Raw genomic sequence first — 18,631 nt, forward strand, 5'->3', positions numbered from 1 at the left:
GCTGCTGCAAGAGGGTTGGGGGGGGGGGGGAGAAGGCGGGCGGGGGGGGGGAGGGGGGACCGGCTGTTCACACCTCCCCTTCAATCCGCTCTGCAGCAGCCAAGGGGTCCAAGTGCGAGAGTCTGCACCCAGGTGAGTGTGCGGGGCGCCTGTACTCACCTCCAGGGCTCTCCTGCAGGGCCCGGTGGTCAGGAACCGAGCTATGAGGAAGTAGAGCTCTGCAAGAGATACGGAGAGAGACGGGGGATGAGTCTGGGGCTGGCTGGGGAAAGCGGGGGGGGGGGGGGGGGGAGCCGCCGAGGTGACTGTAATTCATAATCATGATCAGGAAGATGGCGGCAGGGAGCGGCGACACCGGCAGCTGCTCTCGCTGCGGCCCGCGGCCGCTCGCGCCCCGGCGGTTTTACCTGATTCAATGAGCGGCAGGGACACGCCGCCGCCGGAGTTGGAAGAGGCCGAGGGCTCAGCCATGGCGGCCCCGGCCCGGCGGCTAGAGCTCGCTCGCTCGCTCGCTCGTTCACTCACTGGGCACAATCGCTGCTCGCGGCGGCCGCTGCTGCCAAGGCAGGGATTAGGGCTCAGGCAGCGTCTGGCGCGGGCAGGGCCCGGCTCGGCTCGGCATAGCCCTGTCAGCGCCGCCCCTCCCCCACGCGCCCCACCAGCCAACCGCCCCCCCTTCCTTCCTTCCTTCCTTCCCCTTCCCTCTCCCCCTCCGTGCGCGGGAGCGAGCCGCCCCCGCCCCCCGCCGGACGCGACGCGACGCGACGCGACGCCTCGCTCGCGCTCCGGCTCCCCTCCCCCTGCACTGGCGCTAGCGCAGCCTCAGCGGCGGCGCCGCCGCCGCCATAGCCGCCGAGCGACCTGCCACGGCGCTGAGAACTGCCACCTGCGCCCGGCGCGCCCGGGGGGGAGGGCGGAGGGAAAAGTAGTCCCCGTCTCGGGTTTCGGGGGCTGCGGGGAGAGGGGCCGCGCGGCTGGCCGCTGGCAGCGCCTGGGGGCGGCGGCGGCGGGGCAGAGAGGGACGCGGGGGAAGGCGGGCAGAGGAGAAGGCGCCCGGCGGAGGCAGGAGAGGCCCGGGCGCGGAAGGATTAGGCGAGGGAGGCGAGCGGTGATGAGACGGCGGTGGGCGGAGCCGCCTTGTGAGGTGGGCCGGCGTCACGGGGGGGTGGTTCGGAGCGCGCGCGCTCGCGGCGCGGCCGTTCGGCGACCGTTGAGGCGAGGGGGCCGCGCGACCCCGGGCGGGGGGCGGGGGGAGGCGCGGGCGCCCTGTGCCGAGCCCCGGCGCAGCGTCGGGCCTGCGGCTGGCGGCTTCTCAGGGTGACCGCGGCGCGGAGAGGGGGAGCAGGTCGTGTGTCCTCTTTTAAAGGACGCCGCCGTGGCGGGCCGTTACCCGCTGCGACGTTCAGCCACAGAGCTGCTCGTTCTGCTGAAATGGCGCGTTTTGGAAATGATCGAGCAGAACAAGTGTATTTTCAAGCCCCACACCAGAAGTACCGTTCGCCTTTGGTTGCCTAAGAAGACAGCAGCAGGTCTGCCAGGCCGCTCGCTCTCCGCTCACAGCAGTAATCCTGCTGTCACCGATACAGTGGTTTTGCACCGTGAGCAATTAATTGTCTTTTGCCAGCCCCTACCTGCTACTTCAAGCGGGTCTCGTCACTTCTGGCGGCCACTGCGCAAACGGGACAGGGGAGGTCAGTTCCTCCAAGGACGGTGCAGGTGTGCGGCACTTGCAGGGGGCACCTCGGCCTCCCTTTGGGGAACCAGTCTTCCCCGTCCCTCTTTGGAGGAAAGAACCAGTTTGTTTGCATCTCCTTTCCAAAAGTGACAGCTCTGCCTCAGTGCCCCCTATTGCCTCTTCAAAGAGGCAGTAGCCTCCTCTCCATCCCCCAGGGTTTTGGGGGCCTGTTGGAGGTGGCTTTCTTTTCTCCTTACAAGTTGTTTCTTACCTCTGCCCACTACAAAGGCTAATGTAAATGGAGCAATGGCTACACTCTCACTTTCATTGTATTTTAAATCTGCAGCTATCCCTTTCTTCCCTTTTTCATTTCCCAGCTGTGGCAGTTTGGTATGCATTTTTAGAGCCTTTGAAGCAAAATATTTTTATGTATCAATGTAGAAATAGTTTTGTATTTTATTAATCTTACTGCCTCAGGTGTGCTCTCAGCTTTTGACAAAAGAACTTTTGTACACATTCGGTGTAGGCCCAGAAGTAGGCAGTCTTCCCCAATGTGTCCTGCAAGGCAGAGGCCCGCTCTTCACCACCTACTGCCTGTTCAGAACTCCTGTATCACAGTTCAGATGGAATTAAAAAAAAAACATTATTCTCATTAAAATCTCCCCTTAAAAGAGATCAGAGGTTCTCTGAACATGTGCATTGTTCTAGCTTTAGCCAGATCCTTCTTCAAGGGTCGCCTGCATTTCTCTAGATTTCATTGCCAGAGCAATCAGTATCAATTAAAGCTGAATGCACTTCAGCATCCTGGCTGTGTTCTTGGTTTAAAGAGTAGTGATTAGCTGACACTAGAAGATGAAGTCCAGAAGAATGGTGCAATGTGAACACATATAAAATAGCATTCTCTTAACCAGAACAGTAGCTAGTAGCAGTATACAAACAAATTTTTGCGACTCAATAAACCCTTACAGAAACACGTTTTATTCTCTTCATGCTCTATTTTCAAATGGCTGATTTGCATTTTGTATATAGTGCTACATGCAAATTGTTATTAACTGTCACTCCATTCCTTCCTCACATGGAGCAAATATATTTCTGCTGTCGTTACAGGAAAGAATGCTATCTCCAAAACATAGCCATGGAAATCATTGTCAGATACGAGTCTAAATACCTTCCAATTCAATTGTCCACATGCAGGATTGACATCTAGTGTTAATACATGCAATTCCTCCTTTTCCCAGCAGCCAGTGTTGTCGTTTTTGGTTACACAGTGGCATTTCATGGTACATGGATAAGGGCAATAATCTGCATTATCTGCTATTTATATAATCTTATTCATTATGGGGTACAATGTGCTTGACTTAAAATTAGATTTCTTTCTCCTGAGTGGACTGCTTTTGATGACTAAAGAATGGTTCTTTGACAGCAATCATCTTCTCAAAGGGTGCCCAAGCAGCAGTTATCTTTACAGTAGAGGCTAAGAGAATCCTTTCATGCCCATAGCTATGTTGAATACATAGAGCTCTGGGGACTCTGGCATTAGAGCTGTGAAAAGCTTCCTCCAACCCCATCTACTGCATGATCAAGCAAAAGTCATACAGTCAATTTGTATTCCATAATTTAAGAGGTTGTTCACCTACAGATTTACATAACACCGGCATACTGCAGGTATTTAGGAAAGTCTATTTCATTCTTTACTGCAACAACAGCCGGCTCTGGTGCTCAAAAGCAGATCTAGGACTCCTATGCTCCTGATTCTAGTACCTGTCCTTTCCTCCTTTCAATATGAAACGTTCTCTGTCCTCTGATGGGTAAGCTGTCACTGATTCAATTCACTTCCATAACAAAGTGCGAAGTAACTTTTTTCACGCACATTAAGTATTAGGGAGCAGCTCTGATCAAACACTGGGTAACAGAGGTCAGAGAGAGGATGTTGAAGGTCAGCACAACTTCAACATTAAAGACAACACACACAGAAAGTAGGCATTCAAGAAGGAGGCAAAAGAGGTTATTTCAGGATACTTGCCTGCAAATTTAATGGGTCATTTCACTGATGTTTTTTAACTTGCTAAAAATACAAAATAAACAAACATACCACATATGCAGCCAAGTGTTGTGCTACTACTAAAGTTAAAGGGACAAATAAGGTAACTGGGGAAAGAAAAAGCAGCAGAAAATTACAGTTCAAGCCTTGCAGAACATCACAGAATATGAAGCCAAAGCTACGGCCAAAGCCAGGTGAGTTCTGCTAGGAATACAGCTATGGTGGAATGGGACCAGAAGCGTACCGTGGTGCAGCACTGGAAGACATCATCTAGAGAAGTAAGGAAAAAGAATAGGGCAGGAGAGTCAGTGAGCTAGGGAAAGAGATCATTTACTGTAAGCAAAGTGTTTTAATGTTTTTGTAAACAAAACATTGCTTAAATATTTAAGAGGTAAAAATGGTAAAATGCTTTCTCAAGTGAAAGCATTATTTGAGAAAGGAAGTTAGAGGTGAAACAAGGGTTTTTTTGTGTTTTTTTTAAACACAAGCAACTGTATTATGAGAGGAGGAAGGCACCAAAAATGAACAGGAAGCAGATGCTGTTGTGCTCACAGGTGGTATTTAAAAGCATAAACCAATTCTCATTCAAGGGGAAAAAAGAAGAAACAAAATATTAACTTTCTTCCACCCAAGACAAAGAGGTGACCGTTATCTGACTAGCATCACATAGACTGGTAAGATAAAGTCATGCTACTACTTCTCGCTGCATTACAGCAAAATAATGTAAAATGAAAAAAAAAAACAAACAACTGCAGTCTTTGGGAGAACTGAAGAAACTGCAATAGATTTGTTTTTTTTTTATTTTAAGGTTAAGTAACATATACTTGATATGCCCCTTTCTGCTGAAAGGCTGTTAAATCTTCAACAACATTGATTTAATTTTCTCAAATCGAGTGAAGGAGAATCAGGACAGTTTTATACCACCCAAATTAGTTCTCAGCACAGCTATATTTTACTTGTATTTAGAACCATGCCGCGTCAGCTTGCAACCTTATATACAGGGTACCAGCGTGCTCACAGCCAATCTAACAGCTAATCAGCACCAAAAGGGAAGTGTTCTTGCATCCCTGCTCCTGCCCGAGCTGTTCCACTGCTTATCTTCTGCGGACTCCGTTAAATAAAAACGGCAACCTGTGGAAGTTCATAGCCTCGGTTCATTTTTTTCTAGACATCTGAATCTTTGTTGATTTTCAAGCAGGAATTGGGGAAATACTGTAAGTGGAGTTTACGAACACATTGGCCTACTAACCCCAACACTGATGTAGAATATCGTGATGTTGGAAGGCCTTATAGCTTATATAAATACTATGAAAGTGAAGTCCCAATACAACAGCAAGAGCATCTAATCAGTTGTATCCGTTAGCATTCTAGAGGACTGCTTTCGGCGTATTCATTAAAGCAGTTGTTTACACACACGTGCACGTGCAAACACTTAGATCCAAAAGAGAGAAAAAGACCTGATGCTTAGTAAGTACTGAAAGATTTTTTTTAACCTGACAGAAACAGCACTAGGCTCTCAGTTTTCACATTGGAAGTCCAGATAAGACTGCAACTATTTTAGAAGTTGGTGGGTGGGAGGCACTTAGTTTTTTAAATGCTGTTCTCTCCCTGCATTACCACCGACCTCTTGAAAAAGTATGTTTTTAACCATGTTAAGGATATGGTTAAGTATCAAAAACAGAAGGGATTTCTATTTATTATTTTCCAACAAAAACACAGCAAGCTCGATGACTACACCAGTTATACTCCGAGTTGTCATAGTCGATGCAGGGGCTACAGAAGCTTCCTTTCATAATCAAGATTTATTTGGCGTTTGTTTGGTGATTACAGACACTATGAACATTTTCAGAATTGTTTTTATTCATATAGTTTTTTTTAATCTAAAAAAAAAATTATTTTTTTTGAAGCCTATTACAATTATTCTTCATCTCACCTTTGCAGACAAGCTGTCCTTTAAAACTGGACGTGAAGTGCCAGTATCTTGCATACTGACATAAGCTGTTACATCTGCCAAGCAGAAAGTTTTCCCTATTCAGTATTTAAGGATATAATAAGGGTTTTCAATCCTTCAGCATTTACAAAGCTGTTGGAAAAAAATAAAACTGCACTTACCAAAAATAATTTTGTCACAGGCAGTACACAACTCAGCAAGAAATCCAACACTGGGGAACAGTTTTATTAGGTAAGCAATTCTACTGATGGTACAATCATAGATAAATAACTACAATGTTAAGACATCTTCAACACCTTCAAAGTTTGATCTGTTATGCTTCATTTAATAGGAAAGAAAAGAACTGTCCCTCACTGTCTATGGAACGAGAAGCCTAATCAAGACTTTGAAGCCCTCAACATTCCATTAATTTCTGGTATCATAGAAAAGAGACAACCAGTACACGATTTTACCACTTTAAAAAAGTATTCATACTTATCTAAATATTTTAAAAAATGGGTTGAGTTGGGATTCTTTCCTTTTTAAAAATGTGCTTTCTAGAACTACTAAAAAACTTGCATTTACAAAATAGTTGATAAAAATAATCCTCTGAATTGTACAAGAAGAAAGGTATAAGGACCACCAAATAAAGAGTCGGTATAAGATGTTATTCTGACTTAGCTTCTTTCTCTACTGCTGCATCAGATGCTGGGGTCTGAAAGGAAAAAAAAAAAAAAAGCAGAACACTTTAATGCAAGAAGTTTCATAGCAACTCAGCCACTTCATTCATAATAAACTTTAATAACCAGTATGTAGGACAACCTTAAAAATCATGTTATTTTTAATCTGCAGTTAGTTAATTTGACATCTGAACAACCATGTCTTTTTTTCTGCATACCGTGCTTTGTAGTGTTAATAAACTTGTGCCACGATCTGCTCATTTCTCTTGGATAACGATCTACTAAGAACAAGCTTTCTTGAAAAGGCTCCTACCTCCTCAAATATATCACTATGAAGTCAAAATATTTATGTTGTTACCACTCAAGACATACCTGGACACATTGAAATAGATTTTTTTTTTTTTGAATGAAGCCCATTTCCATCATTACTGCCTTCACGACAAGTTGTTTTTTTTTTAACCTAGTAAGCGAATATCCTTGCATATAACATGTTTAGAAAAAACATTAAAAATACACTTTGTGCAACACACTTTCAAATCTTACTATGTTTTAAGGTAAGTCTTAAGAACACAGTACAGCATTAAACATAATTTTGTAAAAATACATCAAACTAACCAAACTGCAGCAGCAGAGCCACAGTGCTTTTAGATCAAGTCACTATATGCTGTACCTCAAATGCAAAACAAGTTCATACAAACTTCATTGATCAAAATTACAACCCCATTTAGATTAGAAAACTCACTGCATTTGCAACATCAAGTAAAAAAGGAATGTAGCATATGTATTAACATAAAAACTATACTTAATTTAGTTATTCCAAAGCTTTCCAGCACCACCAGCAGAACAGAAGGTTTAGTCATAGTACTACCCAAACAGAAACCATAACACCTGTTATGGCATCTGGGGGAAGCTTTTCAAGAATCAAGTGCAATAGCCACTTCCATGCATAGGCACGACTCTCTGAATTTTAGTGTTACCAGAAGAGTTCATTGGCCTTTACAATAGATCGCTGATACTATTGTACTGGTTGAAACAGTAGTGTCTAATTAATATCATATGGGACAGATTATACCTCCGTCTCCTCTAGGCTTACATATCTATTAATTCAGCAGTTCTGGCTGGTGTGACCAATATGAGACCAGCATTGACCATATGCTCCAAAAGTCATTATCCGTTCCTTAAATTTACACCTTTTCTACCCTAATATATTAAGGAGGCCACAGTGGAGAAATATTGCCAAATTTAACTTTCACTGGTATGCACATATTTAAAGTAAAAGGACCAATTTATGTGATGGTAATAGAAATCTAGAATCATATAAGAATTAAACCAACTTAATTCCTATTTATAGCACAGCTTTTCACAAAGATCATACAGTAAGTCTGCAAATGAAAAACTGTTACCCCACAACTGAGTTGTCTTGTATACTCAAATACCCTCCTCATCCACCAAAACCTACCATCCACCTAAAAACCAAATACTGTTTTCCCCTACGTGAACACGTATTCGCACACTGGGGAAAAAAATGCTTGTTCAATGCAACCACCAGACAGGAAGCATGAATCACACATTTAAATTAACAAATCATCTGATCATTAAACTCAACTAAACTAATTGAAATGAGTGAGGCAGTCGACACTGCAGAAACCCGAGACTAACTCTTCTAAGCCTGCAGTATACTACATGAAAACTTGTGTGTTTTACGCAATTTTTAAAGTTGCCCTAATAAGAGACACTGCCTCTCCCAACAAATCTTGTCCTTCTTCCAAATTTAAAACCAGATTATGGGCACATCCGTAGCAAAAAAGGAATATAGTGTAGAAGATGTTTAAGTCAGATGATCACTAAAACCAAAAACATAAATAACACGGCTATTTTAACACAACATTACAACAAAGACTGATTTGACACATTCATTTCTTCAGCAGCAACAACTATAAAATAGTCCTTGTCCCTTCTTTTCCATCCCCGCACCATTCCTTCCCTTCTAACAGCAAAGGTATCTATAAGACTCCCATTAATAAAATAAATAGAGATAAAGATAAAGTGGTTTTGGTCAAGCCATTTCAACTTCAAATTTTCAAAACTCTGAAATAACGAAAAATGTTTCCAGCGGAAGATTTCCTAAGAAAATGAATGGTGTTTTTGTCAAAAAAATTTTTAGGAAGAAGGAAACTCTCTTCCAAGAATGGCATAGGCAGATTCACAACCTACACTCAAGACTGAAAAAAGCAAACCAAACCAAACCGCCCTCCAAACAACCACTCCCCCATCCTCCCAAGCACATACAGCAATATTACCTCTGTATACCTTGTACGTATTATTTTGTCAAAACCTACCGGGCAAAACAGCTCCTCTTAGAAGGACGTTGTCCTGTATTGGAACTTGGGTAAAACTCTCACCTTTTCCTTTATTTCAGGGACTGTATCACATCACTGCAACTTTACTTCCACCGTTTTTGGGAGAACTAGAATTTTCCTGGCTTATCCTATTGATGCTTTCACAATCTACACCTTTCTTTTGGCAGAAATAGATTCTAATATAAGTACTGCATACATAAGCCGAAACACATCTGTCAGACAATTACAAAAACCAGTACAGTAGGTACTTCCGTTGCTTTGCACTCAAAGAACACTGACAACCTTACCTCCTCACTTTTAGTTTCTCCATTTTCTGCAGGCAAGCTGTCCTTTGTCTGTTCTTGGTTCATCTCTTCTGTCTGTTTTCCTTTAGGCCCTTTTTTCCCTTTTGACTGAGCTTTCTTGTCCTCAGATTTATCCTACAATGACATAAAATTCCAGTAAGTAAATGCATATAATCTAGTAGGTAAACCTTGAAAATAATAAAAAATAAAAAAGATGAACTTGCTGTAAGCAGCAAGAGCTACCAACAACAACCAATGAGTTAATACACAGCTGAGCTGCTAAAAAAAGAGCTTTCAAAACTGTATGTAGACCAACAATCACTGATTCAGACAGTCAGGAAAACGAGAGAATCTAAATGGGATCAGAAGAGAACCCCTCCCCTTTTTTCCTCTCTTCCCCCCCCAACACTGAACGCTACAGTTTACGAAATCGGTCACAGAATCTAGAATCACTACATTGTATAATAACTAAAAGTACTGCTTAGTTTAGTGCAAAACCATCTGAAAAACTCATCACAGGGAAAAACAATGGTATTGAATTGCAGTGGTGAAACAAGAACTACTTGTAATACACGATTTATTTGCCACCTCTTGTGGCAGATAAAACAGCAGTGCAGTCCTTCCACTTCGTAAATACAAAACGCTTCAAACTTTCAGCTTTCTTTTACTTACGATGGGTGAATTTCAATAATTTGAATAAATGAATCATCTGAATTTTTCATTTTCAGCAGTGCTTTGCTTAAGTATCTCAGTCATATCCTTTGTACCTGCATTACTGTTGTTAAATGGGCAGGGAAAACTACTTGCCCAAGAGCCTTCTTTTCATGAAAATATGCAATACACCCTTCCAGACATTCCATTCAGCAATCAAACGCTACAAACTTTGCCAGTCCTCCAGCTGATCTCCATACTTGCAAAATATTTGCATCAATTCAGAACTACATAAAAGTACTGTTTTTTACACCATCTCTCAAACATTAGCCTCATTACTTAATGACACTAACATTTATTAAGTGACAAGAGAATGTAACACCTTTATACCTCTAAGGAGAAGAATCTATGCTCTAATTTATTGTCTCTGACCTAAAACTTACTCTGAGAAACAAAGTTCTCATTTTGCTCATTCCATGCGGAAACGGGTATCGAGATTCTACTACAAACCATTGGGTCAGAAGTCTTCACCGCAAGCATTCTCCTTTACAAAACGCCCACTGTCAGGCTACTGAGTTACTTTACGCATTCAACTTTTGCGTAGCTAGTTGAATACATCTCCTATTCCACACGAATGCAAATGTAAAATATTTTCTTCATGAAAGACACAATTTTGTCAAATGACTGCAATTATAAAACAAAAGTTCAAAATGTTTTATGTCACAGGATACAAACACACAAAAGGTACATCACATCTGCAATAAAACCACACATTAACGGACAACTCTGAGGCAGAAGATGCTCTGCAAGTTCATTAACTTATTTTATGGCAAATAGTCTGTCTACTAATACCTGTAAATAAATTCTCACTTCAAATCTTACTGTTCATTTTAGTAATAGCTATATTATTTCTTCCTTGTCAGATCCGAATAGCTGAAAATATTGCATCTAGAAACAACATGCGCTTATCTAAATATTGAGCCTTTCTGCTCTGTACAGATATGCAGTATTCTAGAATGCTTTACCGGGAGGTTTAGGTTTGGTCTTATGGCCCTTGCTCAAATCCTTCTAACATGCAATTTAAACAAGTAAAAATCAATGCTGAAACATGTTAGCTAGCTAAATCTTCCATGTCCCACAAAACCTGAGAAATACTTTGGTCTCACTTTTAGAAAATGTTTATTTGCCTTTAATCAAGAGTCAGAGAAAACAACTGAGACATACCAATGGTGAAAAAAAAAATCCCTTTACAAAGTTATTAAGGATAGCAATTCACAAAGTATTACAAATTCAGCTAACAGACAAAATTCCACAACTTGTAAACTTCTGCGTTTTGATTTTAAAGGTATGTTTTAAAAAAATATGTAATTCCATAACATGCAAACTTGTCCAACCCAGTGAAAATATCGTCAGCAGAAGTTTTCAGAAGTTACGAGTTGATGCAAGGAAGCATCTGTTGATGTACAAAATATAGGAAAAAAAATCAGTATACAACAGTGAAATAAGTTTTGCAATCCATTTTAGAAAGTCTAAAGATAGCTAAAACGAAAAAGAGAAAAAAAAAGATGCTGGTGAAGCAAAACACAGAACTGATTTCTACACTAACAATGTGAAAAAGTGGTTTCCAGAGGACATAAATAAAAGGGTTTGGTGACAGCCTGAATTCTAGAGCAAAGATGATGACCAAATGCAAAACAAGTTATGCATTCGTTTGAACTGCCAACAATAAGAAGGATCAGAAAAAAGATTATTCACGTTATAACATTTCATGGGTGCATTGTGCTAGATGTTGGTATCATAAGATGACAATGGTTTGTGATGTATTTATTTTATGTAACATCTTCACTACTTACAACTCAGTCAAAGGATACGTTCCCAGCTATGAACTGTGCATATGTTACTTTTTAGAACTAAAGTAGTTACACAGGCAGCAGATCAGTATCACCCATATCTGTCATTCACTGGCATTGTAAAGATTTAGATGTCAAAAAAACCCAAGCCAAACCAAAGAACCAAAATCAATACTCAGTTCAAGTAAAACTGGAAAACTTCCTAAATCCTTTAGGCCTAAGCTTGAAGAATAGAAGTAATTTGTTATCAAACCATTGGAATGAAGGTGCATTACTGATAAGTGACCATTCAGTAGGATTATTAAACTGAAAATATAAAAAAATTTGCAAGGGAGAGTTCTAGATTAGCTTCTTTGAAATGCTCTTGACCTATGCATTAAAAAAAAAAAAGTTTATAATATTAAGGCTACTTTAAAAAATATATATACATACCAACATGGCAACAGATACATAGCCACTTTTATTTTTCCAAGAAACAAAAAATTTCATACCTCAGCTATGACATCACTTAAACTATACTGAAAAATTACACTTACTTAAATAAACAAATGAAAACACACTTATTTATACATGTGCACAAAGACACAGAAACTAGAGTACACAAACGGAAACTCAGATATGTTTCAGCGTCTGCCTAAATACTTCAAAAACATTTTACTGTCCTAATACATTGCTTTAAATTGCAAGCATATTTTATCCTCTTTGAGATGAATGTAATACAAACCAAGGTACAATTGCCTGAAGGTCCAAGTAGCTACGATCAGTACTGAAATACCATCCAGCATCCCTAAAACAATGGTCACATTTCTATCCAGCCCTAGAAAAGCTTCACATGGATCCAACGAAGGAGTGGCAGACTGGAACTCTCTCTGGTGCACCTTCAGATGCTGGTATGAGCCTCTGAAAAGGATCTTTGTGCTAAATAAACATTCTCACGATGAACAACCGAGGGCTAGTTTTGACATAAAAGCATTCAAAGACAACGCATCCACAACAGGAAGCAAGAAGTAGCTAGGCACTTGCTGAACAAACTCAACCACCTGTTCTCCCTCTCCTCTTCCCAGTGATTCTCACCTTTGCCGCTGACTTTTTTGGCTTCGGCTCTGCTTTGGCAGGAGGCGGTTTCTGAGGAGAAAGAACAAGTCAGCGAGACCGTCAGCCCTCGTCACCCCGCCTTCTGCAACACAATCCCCCAGCGCCCAGGACAACACCTCCAGGTCGTGCCTGCACTTACAGCGGAGAGCCGCGCAGATCTCCTCTTCGGCTAAAGACAAGGAAAGAGAGAGACACGGCGTGAGCGAGCAAGCAAGCCTGTCGTAGGCGGCGGGGCGGGGCGGGGCGGGGCCAGGCCGCGCCGCGGCCCCACCCTCCCCTCACACCTACCTCCTCACCGGCCTCCGCCTCGGCCTCCGCCGCAGTCACCTGCCAACACAAACACGCGCGCGTCAGGCGGCGCCTGCGCGCACGAGGGCGGGGCTCGGGGGCACGTGACGCCGCGGCCGGCCCGCCCCTTCCCGCCGCCGCTTTCGGATTTGGAGAGGCGCGGCGCCCCGCGAGCGCCCGCCGAACCTTCCAGACCGCGCTGCCCCCGCTGGGGCCCCGTCAGGGAGGCTCACCGCGGCGACGGGAGGGCGCTTGCCTCGCATCAGCGGCCGCCGCCACCCGCCGCGCCCTCCTTCCCCGCGCGTCCCCTGCGGCGTCAGCGCAGCCTTCCCCCCCCCCCCCCGCCCCGAGAGGCGGCTGCGGGGGCCGCTCCGCAAAGCCCGCGGTTTCCCGGCCGCGGCTCCGTGCCGCCCGCTTCACCTTTCTCTTCGGCATGGCGAAGCGCACGGCGGCTCCCGGCCACCACGCCCCGCGCAGCTCCTGCGGCTGCCGCCTGGCTCCTGCCCGCGCTCGGCCGCTCCCGGCCGGCCGCTGCGGCTGCCTGCGAGCGATCCTCGCTGCGCAGGGAAACCGCTCCCCCCTCCCCCCATCCCAGCAGCGCCAGCGGCGCCGCAACAGGATCCAGCCGGATTGGAGGGGGGGGTGGGGAGGGGGCGACGGCGGGGGGAACGCTCCCCGCTCGCGCAGCCAGCACCGCCCCCCCCCCCAAGCTTGCCGGTGGAGTTAACCCTCCCCTCGCAGGGGGCGCCGCCGGCAAACGGACCTCGAGGCGGGACTAGCCGTTACTCGGAGCTAGCGCCTTCCCCCCCCCCCCCCCGCTCCCTCGCGCCGCCGCTCGGCGGCCTCTTGATTGGTCAAGCCCCCCCCCCCCCCTCACGCGGCCGCGCCTCCAACCGGCGCCCGGCGGTGCGTGGGGCGAGCCCCTCTGACGCGATGCCGCCGGCCGGCCGGGAGAATCGTTAGTGGGTGGGGACGCGTCCGCGTGCGTAGGCGCGAGGCGGCGCGCGCGGGCGGAGGGGCATGGCGGAGAGCGGCGCCTGGCTGCTCGTGCTGAGCTCGGTGTTCCTCTGCAACGCGCTCAAGATCCTGCTGCCCTCCTGCTCCTCCATCGTGAGTGACGTCACCGCGCCCGCCCTGCCCCGCCCCGCGGGCCGGGAGCGGGGGGGGGGGGGGGGGGCGGCGGCGGCCGTTACTTCAGCGGGGGCCGCCGCCAGCCCCAGCGCTGCGGGAGTGGGGAGGGGTCCGCGGCTCGCCCTGCCTTGCGCTGCCCTGTCCGGGCTTGTGCCTCCGGCTGCTGCCGAAACAAAGCGGTTCCCGGAGAGGGGCGCTGGGGTTTGGGCGGTAGCTGAGGAAAGGGTGAGCGGGTCGGGGGCAGGGAGGCGGCGTGTCCCTGCTGCGTCGTCCTTAAGGAGCATCCTCCGGCCTTTGTGTGTGGCGGAGGTTGCGTCGTTACCCCCGTTTTAAGGCTGAAGAATGACGAGGTGTGGAGGGGCGGTGCCGTTTCAAAAGGACTCCAGGCGGGACCTTTCAGTGCACAGCGTGGTTGGAAGGGCCCGTGGTGCGCCTCAGGTTGTGATCAGTAGGGGCTCTGCTTCCCCCTCGTTTTAGGAGAGGAGAAGCTCAAGAGATTAATAAGGGAAAGAAGCAGAGATATCAAAATGCAGAATCATGATAGTAGGTGATTTGCCTATGCTAGCCTTGATATAAACTGGTCTTTCAGAAAAACGGTGTGTTAAATGACAGTTCCTGAGGCAACCACCTCTTTGCCTTATGGCATGTTAAGGGAGATGATGTTAATCAGTTTGTGTTGTACAGGGGTTAATCCGGGAAGTGATGGTTGCCTGTCCTTATGACAGCAACCATGGTATTGACAGTCTCACACTAGAATAAGTGCATACGCTCATGATAAAGTAAAACTTACCAAGTGACATTGAATGCCAGATGGGCAGATTTCAAAGTCAGAATCTCCGTGTACGTGTCCTTGTATAACATAACATTACTCTTAGTTCTTAACAAAATTAATGCAAATTTGTGTTTCTGGTTTTGAGATGGCAATAAAAACTGGGCTAGGTGGATCATAGTTCTAATAAAGTATGCCAGTTGTTGTGTTTCTAACAGCCCAAACTAGGCAATCTGTAATCTAGAGGAGTGGTGTTCCCAACTGGTGAGCCATGCGTTATTGATAAGGCCTAAAATTAGGCTCAAGTGAATAAAGTTTGCCACATCGATTAGTTTAGACCCTTGTTGAGGTTTGGAGCTGGAAACAGGAATGATGAATAAGTAGGAGGAACTGCTGAAGCTGTAAATAGCAGTGATGAGAAGGCCTTGCAAGAGAGGAAGGACCAGGGAAGCAGTACCAGGTGTTTGTGGTCCGAGGAGTGCATGATAAGAACTGCAGGGAGGAAGGACAGCAGTTTGACTCAGGATGTGGTAGTGGGGTCTGCGAAGTTTGAAAGGTCTCAGAAGGCAACATCATTGAGAGTGGGAAACAAGGAGATGAAGGCAGAAGTAGGGAAGGGAAAGGCAGTTAACCTTAATTGCAAAGGTTGAAAATCACCTGTGTACAGGAAGAATTTTACGTTGATCCTTCTTGGCTTATTTCTCAGTCAGACCATGAGAATAAGTTCTCCGACTTTAGAACATGTTGCAGAACGTGTTAAATCAAGGTTTTCCTGGGTCCTTATGAAAAAGTCTCATTTCAGGGGAGATTTTTGAGTATGTAAACAGGAAACCATGCTTTATACATATTAAAATAAAATGAATTTTGGCTAAATAACTGATATTATTTCTTTACTTCTTAGATATCCAGACTGTTACAAAAGGATGCGGAGCAGGAATCCCAAATGAGAGCTGAAATTCAGAACATGAAGCAAGAACTCTCAACCATTAGTATGATGGATGAGTTTGCTAGATATGCCCGTCTGGAAAGAAAGATCAACAAAATGACTGACAAGCTTAAAACTCATGGTACAGTGCAATGTTTACTCCCCTATCAAGTTCCTGGAAAATTTTTTTCCAAGGATCTTTTCATTTCTCCTTATCTCTATAGCCTTTTACTTTTTCTTCCTCCTTTTATCCCTTTCCAGTGTTTTCCTTGTGGTTTTGTTTTTGTTTTTTTTTTTTCAATTTGGAGGGCTTTTTTTTTTTTTTAATCTTTCAGTTGTGCATGGCTCTGTGCGCACTGGTAAGGGTGGATTTTAGGTACGAAATTCGTATAAGGATTTTTCTGTGCTTCACTGTTTTGCATATTAACTGTTTCTTCAGTGCTTTGCTTGGCTGGGGCTATTTGGTTGTTGTCCTATAAAAGGCCAGAGAGAAAGGTTCCTTGATCTATAAGGTAACCAGATGAAATCTTTGCTATTGTTTTGCAACTCTTTGACCTTGTCCAATTGCTGTTATGACAAAGCTAGTGCTTTGTTCCATCAGGATTTTGCAGTGGTATCATCCATCAGCTCATGGTAGAAAACACACGTAAACCTTTGGCACCAGAACCTCCATTGTTGACTTTGTCCAAATTCACTGACTGATCCTAACAAGATAAGGAGAATACTTGCTTTGTCTGCCTCCTCTGTGCAGATTGCATGGATGTTTATACATCTTTCTCTGGCTTGGATGAAGGACAGCGTTTGAAACTGGCAGTTTGGGGTTGTTCTCAGAAGTATTAATATTAACCAGTAATTTCACTGAAACTAGATGTGAGTAGTTTACTTAGCAATCCATAACATTGTTTTGTAAAACTTTCGGCCGCTGTTTTATTTGCAGATGTGTTATCTTCAGAGAGTGTCTTTATACTAGTCTGAGGTGCTGTACTAGAACAAATGTTGGGAAGAGAATTCTCAGTATTGAATCTGACCAAGATTGACTCAGTGAAGGAATACTCTTGTTGTGAATCGTTTCAACCATCTTCCTGAATGAAATAAGGCAAAAAGTGCATCTGCTGCAGCAGTCATTCTCCCCTTCTGGGGAAGGGAAAATCTTATTTTATGCTTTGTCTACAGCAGGTTCTTGAATTAGTGGCCACAGAGACTGTTCTCATTTGGGAATAAAGTCCTTGATTATATGTGACATTCCTCTGTCTAGGATATCAGTGTTTCACAACTTTTCATAGTAGCATTAATTAAGAAACTACTGTGGGATATGGACCTAGTAGTTCCTTGCAGAGGGGAACTTCTGATGTACCTGTGAGTCATTTTAAAACAGATTTTAACCACGTGTATGATGCTCAAGTGTAATGTTCCGATTTGAAGAGTGAAATATTAATAAATTACTAGTTTTATATAATTTACTGCTATAAGTAATGCAAAGTAATATTTTTTTCTTTTAACAGTGAAAGCACGAACTGCTCAATTAGCCAAAATAAAGTGGGTTATCAATATTGTATTCTACATCTTACAAGTAAGTAAATATTTTACTATGAATACAGATTATGAGAACGAATCCTCAGTAGTGTTACATTTCTATTCTCCTGCATTTATTAACTGATGATCAATCCCACAGCTATTTGTCATTCTGATGACACAAAGCATTCCAAGCTGAAACCGTTTCTTGGACGCAGAAAGGAGTGGCGTTGTTGCTGATAAGGTCTGGTAGTTGAGGATAAAAGGGATTTTAAGTTTAGATTAAACTCTTATTTTTCTGGTTTTGAGATGACAAGATATGAGTTTGCCTTAACTGCTCCATTACTTTTTTTTCATTTATATATGAAACTGGACACAGGAAACTTCTGATACACGTATGTGTGTTTTGCTTATGTTTTGGAATACATAAAATATCATGCTTTTGCATAGGATGCAAATCTCCACTTACAGCTGCCACACATTTCCCCACAGTGCCTCACCAGATCATCTCTGTAGTTCAAACTTGATGCCAAAGAATTCCATGAATTTTCTGCTAGTAAGGAGGACAGTGCTCAACCTGAGGAGGATATCTTTTGGGTAATGTGAAAGCTAGTTGAGTTGCTAGCTGGCTAGGATTATGGCTAAAAACACTCATCAGAATGTAACGATTTGTATTACTGTTTTTATCTGAGCTACATTTGAACCAGCGTCTCAAAAGAATGCAGTATTTTCCGAAGTCTCACTGTTACCTCTTAACCTTGTGTGTGAGGTTAAGGTTATACCACGGGCTTAAAAACGTTCTTAAGTTGCTTGAGAACAACGTAAATAATAAATTAACTATTATCCTTAATGAGAACTTGATTTGTTGCTTCAGAATAGCAGTGGAAATGTACTTGGCGTATTGTTATCCAAACTAATACAAATTTCCATTCTAGGCTGCCTTGATGATCTCACTAATTTGGAAGTACTATTCTGAGCCAGTTACAGTGCTTCCAAGCAAATGGCTCGCTCCGCTGGAGCGCCTGGTAGCCTTTCCTACGGGGGTGGCAGGTAAGAACTGTACAGTGGAAAAATACATTTCTATCACCCCAAACCTGATGATAAGAATATAATGATAAAAAGCACGCATGGATTAAAAACAATACTTCCATACATTTCTTAGTAACAACATGGGGAGTTTCAAACGTTTGATTAGCTTTTTCTGTGTATACAGGTTTTGTTTATTTAACTGACAGTGAAATGGGCTACTTGTCATTTTTATTTCTTTTCAAACAGAGCAATTTTGTCTTAATACAGAATACACCCTGGAGAAGAGTTCAAATCAGAAATATTTTTAAATTAAGAAAATAACTGAAAATAGTAGAATTAGGTTTAAAAATGGGCAAATACTTCACAGATCTGTTTCGCTTACATATGTTTCTTACGAACTGCTCAGGTTTC

The 18,631-nt window shown here is 43.9% G+C and overlaps 3 protein-coding genes and 1 long non-coding RNA gene across 8 annotated transcripts in view; 2 read left to right on the plus strand and 2 right to left on the minus strand.

The window, feature by feature from the left end:
- Positions 1-739, minus strand: part of BRWD1 (bromodomain and WD repeat domain containing 1) — a 64,560-nt gene extending 63,821 nt beyond the window's left edge. For both annotated transcript variants that reach the window (XM_068914101.1, XM_068914091.1), the window contains exons 1-2: positions 408-739; positions 160-218 (exon numbers count right to left, since the gene is read on the minus strand). In XM_068914101.1, the coding sequence (XP_068770202.1) occupies positions 160-218; positions 408-471 (123 nt within the window). In that variant the 5' untranslated portion in view covers positions 472-739. The remainder of the gene's footprint in view (positions 1-159; positions 219-407) is intronic.
- Positions 63-6,316, plus strand: LOC138061689 (uncharacterized). Of its 4 annotated transcripts, none has more exons than XR_011135605.1 (3): positions 63-132; positions 4,307-4,390; positions 5,849-6,316. It is a non-coding gene; the product is annotated as an uncharacterized lncRNA (long non-coding RNA). The 4 variants fall into 4 exon arrangements; XR_011135604.1 differs by lacking the exon at positions 63-132 and adding an exon at positions 917-1,144; XR_011135606.1 differs by lacking the exons at positions 63-132; positions 4,307-4,390 and adding an exon at positions 917-1,144.
- On the minus strand, positions 5,872-13,676 carry HMGN1 (high mobility group nucleosome binding domain 1). Its single transcript, XM_068914228.1, has 6 exons — positions 13,275-13,676; positions 12,855-12,893; positions 12,706-12,735; positions 12,546-12,596; positions 8,974-9,105; positions 5,872-6,361 (listed from the first exon to the last, which is right to left on the minus strand). The coding sequence occupies exons 1-6, from the start codon at positions 13,287-13,289 to the stop codon at positions 6,314-6,316; spliced, it is 315 nt and encodes a 104-aa protein (XP_068770329.1). The 5' UTR covers positions 13,290-13,676; the 3' UTR covers positions 5,872-6,313.
- A 55-nt stretch (positions 13,677-13,731) lies between these two features.
- Positions 13,732-18,631, plus strand: part of LOC104147143 (SH3 domain-binding glutamic acid-rich protein) — a 56,866-nt gene continuing 51,966 nt past the window's right edge. Inside the window, exons 1-3 of the mRNA XM_068914229.1 lie at positions 13,732-13,964; positions 15,656-15,821; positions 17,182-17,249. Of these exons, the coding sequence (XP_068770330.1) occupies positions 13,875-13,964; positions 15,656-15,821; positions 17,182-17,249 (324 nt within the window). The 5' untranslated portion in view covers positions 13,732-13,874. The remainder of the gene's footprint in view (positions 13,965-15,655; positions 15,822-17,181; positions 17,250-18,631) is intronic.

Source organism: Struthio camelus, chromosome 1 (assembly GCF_040807025.1).
Source record: "Struthio camelus isolate bStrCam1 chromosome 1, bStrCam1.hap1, whole genome shotgun sequence".
In the NCBI taxonomy this organism is placed as follows: domain Eukaryota; kingdom Metazoa; phylum Chordata; class Aves; order Struthioniformes; family Struthionidae; genus Struthio; species Struthio camelus.